General features: G+C 41.6%; 1 protein-coding gene across 2 annotated transcripts in view; it reads left to right on the plus strand.

The window, feature by feature from the left end:
- Nucleotides 1-11,202, plus strand: part of sema3c (sema domain, immunoglobulin domain (Ig), short basic domain, secreted, (semaphorin) 3C) — a 38,252-nt gene that overhangs the window by 17,406 nt on the left and 9,644 nt on the right. For both annotated transcript variants that reach the window (XM_020616787.1, XM_020616788.1), the window contains 10 exons: nt 876-1,036; nt 1,707-1,769; nt 4,538-4,657; nt 6,873-6,963; nt 7,781-7,900; nt 7,988-8,130; nt 8,213-8,327; nt 8,841-8,910; nt 9,999-10,143; nt 10,411-10,633. In XM_020616787.1, the coding sequence (XP_020472443.1) occupies nt 876-1,036; nt 1,707-1,769; nt 4,538-4,657; nt 6,873-6,963; nt 7,781-7,900; nt 7,988-8,130; nt 8,213-8,327; nt 8,841-8,910; nt 9,999-10,143; nt 10,411-10,633 (1,251 nt within the window). The remainder of the gene's footprint in view (nt 1-875; nt 1,037-1,706; nt 1,770-4,537; nt 4,658-6,872; nt 6,964-7,780; nt 7,901-7,987; nt 8,131-8,212; nt 8,328-8,840; nt 8,911-9,998; nt 10,144-10,410; nt 10,634-11,202) is intronic.

Genomic DNA, 11,202 nt, shown 5'->3' on the forward strand with positions numbered 1-11,202 from the left:
CCCTACAAGATAAAAGGCCCCGGCCTGAAAAGTGAGTGTCACAATAATGAAAATGTGACTTTAGCCCAAGGCACTGAAGCAAAGCACAGGCAACCTGTTTGTTGATTGGAGGGGGGGAACACAAAGAGAGCTCAGAGAAGGTCAGTAGAAGGGAGGAAATGGAGGGTCTAGTTCTGTGCTGCCTCCCACACCCCCTGCTCTCATTGCAGATTGAAAAAGTGATAAATATGCATAGGTTTGTCTTCAACAGTGAATGCCTTTGATGGCAGGGTCTAAAGTTCTCTATCTCTGCAGCAAATAGGATGAAAATAACTGTCTGAGAATGTTTACTTCTTGTGTGTGAACAATGTGAGCCTTTAATGAGCAGAGGAGACTGTGCAGGAAGATTTGTTCATATACTGTATCTCTCCCAATAAGTTCTCTGTAGTCACAGCTTCTTTTCAATGACTGGATGAAAATTAAGTGAAGCAGGAAATGTCAAATTGTTCTGGGATCAGTTTCAGAAGCTTTATATTCAGTGGTCATTAAGTTTCAGTCCATATTGTTCACAGCTGGCTGCTTATATGTGGTTAGAAATAAACATCTCAATTTTACATCATTTTATGAACCTAAAATTATTGTAGGCTCAAAGAGGAATCCAGAGAGATTATGCTTGATCTATTCTCAGTGTTCATTCATTCATTCATTAGCCCTGCGATGGATTGGCGACCTGTCCAGGGTGTACCCCGCCTTCGCCCGATTGCTGGCCGGGATTGGCTCCGGCCCCACCCGTGACCCCGTTCAGGGACTAAGCGGTAGAAAATGAATGAATGAATGAATGAGAAGGAAGCCTTTTCTCATCTCAGTTTGGAAGTTTATGTGTATGTGCCTCTCAGACCTACAGGCCTCCCAGTCCTTTGAACACTACACTATATCAAACAAGGCTATGGACTACAGGATCCTGCAGATGGACGAGGACCAGGACAGGATGTACGTGGGCTGTAAAGACCATGTCCTCTCCATGGACATCAACAACATCACCCACGACACACTTAAGGTCGGCAGATGCTTAGTGTTGGTGTCTGTGATTAATACTTTTTTACTGGCTAACCCTAACCCTAACTGTAGCATCTCATTTCTCTCACTACTATAAAGGAGAAAGTAAAATGTTTATGCAAGGAATAGCATAAAATTGCTGCAGTGGATATTATTCTAATCTGTGCAATGATATGCAAATTACCATACACTTTCAATGATCAGTGCAATTTTGGGGTTATTCAAAGGAGTCATAGAAATGCTCAAGCTTTCTGATAACTGATTCTGTGTGCAGTGAAGGAGTTATCGTCAGTGTAATTGACAGTCATGAAATGCATAAACAGATGGGAAAGCATTTAGGTTCCCCCAGGGAGCGCTGCACCACATCCATTTAAATTGCTTGATATATTCATTTAGCTAGACCTTTAAGAACCTCTCCCAGGTTTGAAAACACACATTCTCCGCAACCCGTAGTTGACTGTAATCACTGACGCTGAAATTTCAATCACAAAGAAACTTTTTGAACATTTGTTTGAATGATTTTTCACAAAATTTCCCTGTGATTTCTATCTGCATATGGAGGATTTGATCATCTTGTTCATATTCATGTTATGGCTTATTCAACTTGTTATTGGTTTCCTATGCTTGTTTCCCCACATTGTAATTTAAATGCTGTCTTGTTTTGCCACTAGGTGTTTTGGCCTGCGTCTCCCAGCAAGATAGAAGAATGCCAAATGGCAGGCAAGGACCCTACAGTAAGAACAGCAGACCTTCCATAACCTCTTTGTGGATTATTGGAGCCTTTTAGGAGTCAAACAATAATAATAATAATGAATAACCCATAAAGAGACCTTCAAATATTATACTACTATATCATATAATATATAAGGTGCTACACAGAGGACATTACATTAATATGACTCTTTTCTACTTGTGCTACAGTAGCTTAGCATTTTAGCTAAATGCTAAGTTAAGCTGTTTAAATGCTCAAAGTATTTAACATTATCCCATAATTGTTATGTGTACAATTGAAATGTGTGTGCTGTCTCCTGAGATTTCCCTCACTCACATCTGTGAGCTTGTATCAGGTCCATCCACATGCATAGCAAGCAGCAGGTGTTTACAGGGTCATGACTGGCTTGGAGTCCCCCTAGCATAGGAGCAGTTTGTCAGGATGAGAGCGGAGTGTGGGAGGATCCAAGGCCATGGCTCACTGTAGAAAAATAAACTAGAATCAAAGCTTGCAAATGGGGCGCAGCTCATTAATAGAGAGATTTCATAACCTGGCCTCATTCTAAGCAGCACTTGTTAGCTGCAACAAGATTTAATGAAGACATAGAGTACAGTCAGACTCAGAAGACTGATTGCTCCTCTGCCTCTGTTCTCCTCTAATTGGGCTCTTCTGATACAGACTAGACTGCAGTGCAGAGGACTGGGGAATAGACAAAGAAAATGAAGGTTTAATTTTAAAGAAGAAAACGTCATAAGTAATTGTTTACATAAATTCAAGACCTAATTTAAAGTAGCAGTACAAGTTACCTAAAACAGCATCACAGTACGAGTAGCGCTGCCTGTTTGTCCAACAGCAGCTGGGGTAATGGAGCCATGGTTCTGTAAAACATGCTGCTGCAGAAATAGCAAAGAAGCTCATTCCAGTCACTGAGTGAATTGTGCTGCTCTGACTCACGGCACACTGGCTCCCACAAATATTTGGGTGAGCCATCTCTGTGTGGAGCCAGTCAGTGGCCCCATCTCCGTTCTGTCATTCCTGTTTGTTCTTACTGCCCTGCCAGGTTCTCCTCTAACATTTCAGTTTCTGTCTGACTGTTGTTCCTTTTTATTGGTCATGTTTTCCAGCTCTTTTGACTTCTGTTTCTTTTATACCGCAGTAAATTTCATTTTTGTCATCCATAAAGCACCTCTCCTTTCTCATGGGTTTCTTCATTTGAATCAGAGCCCTCGTCCATCTGTTATGGTTTTCCTCCCCATCTGTATATATTAAGTTCTTCTTCTCCAATAGGAGAAGCCGAGCTCCAGAGAGTGGCCACACACTGTTTGCACCAGAGGGTGGCAGTGAAGGAGAAATATAGAGCAACTAGGGTGATTAAGTCAGCTTGCTGCTCGCTCAGAAGCCTCTGCTTAAACTTGACTTCATCACCACTTGAACTTAAGGCCATGAGGCAGCAGGCTGTTTATTTGGCACAGTCATCAAGCTTGTATGTGTATAGGAAATAAAACAGGCCACACATGCAACAGAGACAGTCCATGTATATGTGGCTGTTTGAGACTGATACCAGATATGGGTGGAGGCCCATGGGCGTGTGAGGGTTAAGGAGGGTGTAATGAGATGAATCAGTGATGAAAGACGAGAAAAAAACAAAAAGAGTGAATAAGATGGAGGAAGATCAGTAACAGTGAGGGGTGTGTGATGGCGAAAACTCACTTGTTTATTGTCGATAGCTCTCACCGGAGGTGTGCTTAAACCATGAGTTGCAGCAGCTGCCATTCCTGCAGCCAAGGCCAAGTTCCTGACAGCTCCATGAATACATGTTCCTCTCCTCCCCAATGTCTTTCCTCTCTCTTTCTTTCTCCACCTATTTTCTGCAGGCTCAGTTTTAATTAGTCACAAAGTCCAGCCCTTCTGCTGCTGTTGGGGTTTGGGAAGTGGAAGCAGACGTGTAAGGAGATCAGCAATTAGACTTATAGTACATAGATATATCACATATACCACTGACACTCTTTTTCCACTGGCCTTAATATCAGACCAGAGAGCTCTGGGGTTGTCTGATTGTGCAGCATGTGAGATACATGTGAGATACATATGAATTACTCCTTTATACGGAATATGATACATGAGGAGAGACAATTAAGTTGTGGATTTGTTGTTCACCATAGCAGTCTACCAGAAAATCGACCTTAATCTCCGTTAGGTCTGTTTTAGTGCATTGTGCCATAGCTGAAAAGTAAACGGTAATTATTTTTATAATGCTGTAATGACAGCAGAATGGACTGGAGCAGTGTTGCCATCTGCTTTTCATTGCTCGGGAGGCTGTACACACAAATACAAATACAGATAAAGATAACTTTAATGCAACACCACTGTACATAATGTTTGCCGGACAGTGGCAACTGCAGCTACAAGTAAAAACTATGAGGTAATGCCAAAAGATAATCTGTATTGTTACAGTTCCATAAATGGAGAAGAGTCACAGACAGTGAAGTGATTCATGGAGTATTTATCTACATTTAGCTAACATGTGCTAGTATTAGCCATGCTAGGCTACTGATCAATCCAGACTCTATAAGGCTTTGACAGCAAAACTCTTCAATGGTTTGGTTGTTGCCTGTGAATTCACTTTTTCATTTTTAAGAGCTACAGTGTTTGATTTGTGCAAAACCAAAATACAATAATCTTATAAAATGTTCATGATAATTTACTGTAGGTTCAACAATTAGTTGGAATGAATCTGCATAATGTTTTGATTGTTTCTCATGTGTCTTTTTGTCTGTTTGTATTTTCCAGCACGGCTGTGGGAACTTCATCCGAGTGGTGCAGCCTTACAACAGAACTCATCTGTTCATGTGTGGCAGCGGAGCATACAGTCCTGTTTGTGTTTACATCAACAGGGGCCGCAGACCAGAGGTGGGCACACGATGACAGATTCAGTAAAGAAACAAACATTGGCCTGATGCTGAACACCACAGCCACTACTATTAAGTAGATTATTAACTCTGGTCATCCATTAATAGGAGACGCTATGGTTTGTGAACTCAACACTAACATGATCTCAGAAGTGAAAAAGAGTCCACGTGATGTACAGTAGTATTATTACGATTATGTGAAGGGGGGTTGATGTAAAAACCTTTTGTAAATCTAAGTATAAGAAGTGGTTTCTTTATGGGTATTTCAAAAATAAAACTAGTTATGCTGAGTAAATGAAATTAGTGTACATGTTACTCGGGACAGTAACTCTCCACCTTCTTTTTCAAATCAAATCAAATAAATCAAATGTCACCCCTGTGCTAACAAGTAATAGGAACACTGCCACCCAGAGCAAGTCAGCAAAACTCATTTACTGTGACAGGCAATAATCAGAGAAATCCCCAAGAGATGTGGATGGAAAGTATTTTTTAACACATTAATTATCTAAAACAAAATCCAAAATGTATCTGATGGATAGCTACAGTAATATGCTGTGGGGTTTCTGTGTACCACTATCTGCTGGAAGGAGTACAATTGAGAACCACTCAGTCCTGGACATGGATGAGCTGGATGAGAACCAGCACACATGAAATTACTGTAATCTCATCAAAGCTGGTCTTTTCCTGAAATTAAATTCATGTGCAGCATCTTCACCACCATAGCATATTCTTTTACTGGTCTTCTAAGAATTTAAATGTCACCATATTATCAGAAAACTGTGAAAGAGGTTTAACGTTATATTTTTATGTAATTATTTTAATGTCGTATGAAAGGAGATCCTCAGGAAAAGAGGGAGAAAATGGAGCTAGTGTCAGGGGTGGAGGGCTGTTTTCTGGGCGCTCTGCTCTCATCTCCGGCCACACTGCTCTGGAAGTGAGAGTGAGGAAGCCCTCCAGGAGAAAAGTGCTCACTGGGTGAATAGCATTTAGCCACAGACTGCCAACCACTGCCAAACACTAATAAGCAGAGCGAGAAAGCACCCGACCAGGCTCTTTCCGCACTGTGGTGCCTTTTGTCATTCAGGGGTTTTGTTTGAAAGGCAGACTGCTCTGTTTGCAACTTCTGAGTTCAAACATGTCCCAAAAAAGGGCTCTGCTAAGTATAACAAGCTGCTGCAGTGGGAAGCTGACACAGAGCTCACAGCATGAACCTTTGCCCTGAGAACGTGCCTCACACTATTCTGTTGTTTTGAAACTTGATATGATGGCTGCAACAGACAGGTTATTTGCACAATGTTTTGTGTTTGCAATTTTGCATTTTGCTTTTCAGATGCACAGTGCAATAAATGTCCATTTTACTCTTTCAGTTTGTTTTTAAAGAGTCTTTAAATCTAAGTGTGGAATAACTCAACTTGTTTCAAAATTTTCATACAAACCTTTATTAATATAAAGTATATTTTAAAGACCTTCTCCAATTTTAAGACATAAAAATGCTTTCCAACTAAAAGTTTGATCGCCTGCTTACAAATCTCTGAAGCACAGTTACACAGATGAAAGTGAAAAAGCCTTATAGTGTCAAAGTCTGCACATCATTTTGCAGAGTGAAGGTCAAACATCCGAGTGAGCTAACTACAAGCAAAACACATTTTTTAATGGATGATTCATTGCACCATCAAATTAGCCTTTTAAAGGGATACGCTTTTGCAGTGCAAACATTACCTACAGAACCTGGAGGGGGGAGAAGAAAGTCCAGCTGGAGTCAGTCCACCTACAGAACCTCTTGGAAAATAAACATACTGTATTTTGCATTTGGAAAAAAGTACAAATTCAGTTAATGATGGAGCTGCACCAACACCATGTGCTAGGGCAGGAAGTTAAATAATTTACCCAGGTGTCTGCACTGTCACCTGGAAAGGGGTTCAAACTTGGCAGTGTTTCCATCTGAGATGGAAGAACGTCTAGCCAACATATTAGCAAGGAAACTCCTCTGCTCCTTCCAAATGGAATGTTCTTTACAGTGTCCAACATGGGACAGCTGATGTAGACCAGGATCATTTCTTTGCTTCCATAAAACCAAACACGATGGAAAGGTGAGCAGGGCAACCTAGTGGCACATTTGGTACGTGCGGTTTTATTGTGCTGGAAGCACTAGATGGAATAACTTGTCATCTAAAACTGTTTTTAAAATCTCTGACTTCCTCTTTTCTCCGCGACAGGAAAAAATTTTTCACATTGACTCAAGGACTGACTCTGGAAAAGGGAGATGCTCCTTCAATCCTCAAGTGAATACAGTCTCTGTCATGCTCAGTAGGTGGTACCTTCTCTTACATGATTTTGGTCCTTCAAAACCCTTCTAGTCTAATTGAACCTTTCTAAGTATCAGTATGTGCTGTATGTTAGCTATATTATAGTTTAAATTTATCACACTAATAAATGAGAATTCAGATTTTTATTCAGCTTTACTATGCATCAAACACAGAGGATGGTTTTCCTTCAGATCACGTTGCAGCCTCCCCAGTTCTCTTTGATCTGAGATTTTATGAGGGGGCTGGGTTGCTGTTAACACGCCTAAAAGCCACATGTTGCACCCTCAGCTCTGCTTTCTGACACCTGGCCTTCGCCATGTCAGCAGCAGCACTGCCAGCTAGTGATTGCTTTCAGAGAAGCCCAGGGCAAGGGGGCAAGAAAGAGAGTACTCTGCCAAATAGAGCAGAGGGCAAAGGCAATGCTGTGGAAGCAATGATGCAGCACTGGAAGCCTCAGTGGACAATGTGCCCTTCGTTTCCCTGTCCTTATGTTTTAGACCCTCTGTAGCTGTCTGAGCACTGTCAACATTCACTCCATAGCAAACCAGGTTGAATGTGGGCCACATACTCTTAATCTCCTCCAAACCTACCACAGCTCCTCCTGAAACATATTGTTTGAAGCTGATTCATGATGACGTGAGAGTAAAGGAATGCTAAAAAACATGAAGCTGGCTGTTTATTAGCAGCAGAACCACAGACTGTTGTTAAATCTGTGTCCTTCATTAAATAATCAGAATTTTATTATCTTTATTGTCCATTCTTGTGTCTACAGAATGTGTGAGTTTGTTACTGATTTGTGTATATGTGCATCCCTGTAGACCAGGAGTTGTTCTCAGGCATGTACATTGACTTCATGGGGACAGATGCTGCCATCTTCAGGAGCCTGACCAGGAGAAATGCAGTGCGGACAGACCAGCACAACTCAAAATGGCTTAGTGGTGTGCATACATACATTCAAATTCAGTTTCAGTGTACATTAATTCAGTTACTTATTGATGTAAATTTTTAAATATTTTTTTATTTAGAGCCAATCTTCATTGATGCCCAGCTGATACCAGATGGAACAGACCCCAATGATGCCAAACTGTATTTTTTCTTCCGTGAGAGGCTGACAGATAACAATGGAAACACTAAAAACATCCATACCATGGTGGCCAGAGTGTGTCCAGTAAGTGTTTCACCCTTTGTCCAATAAAGCTATACAGCATGTTTTGTGGTTTCAAGCTGCTATGTGCGGCCTCTGCCACCAGAACGACATTGGAGGACAGCGGAGCCTGGTGAACAAATGGACCACCTTCCTTAAAGCCAGGATGGTGTGTTCTGTTCTGGAGGAGGACGGCACTGAAACACACTTTGATGAACTAGGTGAGTTAAACAGAGGATCATACTTTCAGTATTACACTCTGTTATTGTGGTTTTACATGTTATATTATTTTTGTCTGTTTGTTGTGTGACATCCAGGCTCCATTTTGTTTCCATGGTTTGTGTAGCAAGTTTCAAGTAAACTCCCCTGAAATCTTCCTTTTTTAATGTTTTGAGGTTTCAAGCTATTGCTTTCTTCCCAAACATCCATGGAAGGTCCTCTGTTTGGTCAGGATTAGGGCTGTAGCTCTCAGTTTTCATAGCAGCTCTTCTGTTGCTTCTGGTTACACTGTATTTGTTTGTGAGCATATTACTGTAGTCCTTTCTTAGACCTCTACACTTTTTCATTCAGGTCATCAGACTTCATTTATCAGCAGGTGTAGTTATTAATTCATGCGTTCTTCAGTTTTTGGCAACCGTACCTGCAGGGATGAGGTGATGGGGGATGCAGGGAATTTGCAAAAAAAAAAAGTATTGTGCATTTGTCTATGTCTGCACACGTGTTTCCTCTTACAGAAAGTGTGTTTTTGCTGGAAACCGATCAGCCCCAGGGCTTGTTGGTGTTTGGAGTCTTCACATCTACAAGGTAAGGCTGACAGCAATGAAGCCAACTGTAACATTTCTGCAGGCTTTAGTGGTTATATTAACCATTGACCAGATATCAGCAGGTGAGGGTGTGCTTGTTAAAGGGTCTGCTACTTAGAGATGTCATATTGCAGAATGGCTTATGATGAACTGTCACAGCGTCCTGGTGGCTTCACCATATGGCTTTAATTTTGATGTTCTTTTCTTATGGTGGCAAACAGTCATGCACCATTTTGCTGACCAAGTACAAGATATACATTTATAGTACACATTTTGCTACAGAATATATATTGCAATGTTGGCTGTGTTCCACAAGCAATGGGAGTTTCGAGTGCAGAGGGAGTCGATGCAACCAGAGCCGTGTTTCTTATAGAGTTTCAGAAAAAAAGCAAGGAATATTTCATCTTCTTAACACAGACAGGCAAGCAGTTAGATCAGCCTATACTGAGATAAATGAGGACATTTGTTTGTCAGTTTGAAAGACAAAATTGCAAATGCTGTAAGTGTATGATAAGTGGTTCAGTTTAAATGTGAATTTGATTAATGTCTAGATTATCTTTTACTGTTTAACAACTGTTCTTTATGATTTGTTTTACGTAGACTTACCAAAAAGACCATCAAATGGGATACTTTTGACCCAATTTGGGAAAACTGGTTCAAGTGAAAGTCATAACGCATTTCAAAGTATGCAAGGGACCAGTACCTCAGGATCATAGAAAGGCTACAGCAGCGTATCCTGGCTCAGAGAGCACAGCCAAATCAAACAGCTCCATCTTATTCCTGTCTCCACACTGTGTTTGCTTCTCTACTTTGTCCAATATGCTTCTGATGCCCTTTTTCGATGGCATCTTTTATGTGTTAAGCAGTGTGGTTTTCAGTGACTGGGCCAAACAACGTCAGACCACTGAGAGGGTAATAGGTGAACTGTCTCCTCTGGGGTGTGGCAGCGGTTCCACCCAGACAGTATGACTCGCACATCCTCAGAAACAGCGATCCTGGAAAACAGCTGCAGATATTTGACCTGGGTGGGTCTTGTGGTTGTGTTTCCACTGCTGTGTCTCACTGAAAGTATGCATCTCATTTCCTCAGCTCCGTTTTTAAAGGATCAGCAGTGTGTGTGTACAACATGGCAGACATCCTCACAGTGTTCAATGGGCCCTTCGCTCACAGAGAGGGGCCCAACTTTCAGTGGGTGGCCTTCCAGGGCCGCATTCCTTATCCAAGGCCGGGAACTGTGAGTTTGTTTTTAAGTCCTTCCTTCTGTCATTCACTGGTTATTTCAGTGCATGATTCCTTTTATTGTCTATGTTCTTATTAAATTATTTCGCATAAATAAGTACATATATTGTATGTTATCAGGGGTTGGACAATTCTATAACTTTTTTTTGTAGATTGTGAAATTGATGCAATATTGTACTTGGCTCAAGAATATATCTTGTTAGTTCACTGTGGGTTAGGATGTGAGAGGAACTTTCTTTTTACACTGTCTCTGGCTCTCTAGTGTCCTGGAGGAGCCTTCACACCTGACATCCAGACAACAAAGGAGTTCCCAGATGACGTGGTTACCTTCATACGAAACCATCCGGTCATGTTCAACCCTATCTATCCTTTGGGGAAAAAACCCCTGGTGGTTCGAACCAACACTGACTACAAATATACGTCAGTGGCCGTGGACCAGGTCATGGCTGCCGACGGCAACTACCAAGTGCTCTTCCTGGGCACAGGTGAATTAATCAGCTGACCACAGAGAAAGTTATTTCACACCTTCCTGCAAAACTATTTAAATTAGATGTAGTATACATTTTTAATCAGTTGATAAAAGTGTGCATTAATATAGATTTTTTTTGTGGCGGGTTTTACCAGTAGGTTGAAAAAGGTGCATTTGATTCTTAAAAGATTTTGATTCAGCTTCAGCTGAATCATCCATCACCCAAGCTGAAGTCACTGAGGTAGTCAAGAAGCTTCTCGGTGGCAAGGCACCGGGGGTGGATGAGATCCGCCCTGAGTACCTTTAAGTGGCTGTGGCTCACGAGGTAGGGCAGTCGTCTCCTGACCAGCAAGTTGGTGGTTCGACTCCTGGTCTCCCCGCATGCCTAAATGTCCCTGAGCAAGACACTGAACCCCGAATTGCTCCCGGTGGCTTGATTAGCGCCGTTGTGTGGCAGCTGTCGTCATCGGTGTGTGAATGTTCTGTGTGAATGGGTGAATGGTGTATCATCTCTGTAAAGCGCTTTGGCCAGTGTAACACACTGTGGAAATGCGCTATATAAATACAGTCCATTTACCATTTACT

Source organism: Monopterus albus, unplaced genomic scaffold, assembly GCF_001952655.1.
Source record: "Monopterus albus unplaced genomic scaffold, M_albus_1.0 scaffold178.1, whole genome shotgun sequence".
Lineage (NCBI taxonomy): Eukaryota > Metazoa > Chordata > Actinopteri > Synbranchiformes > Synbranchidae > Monopterus > Monopterus albus.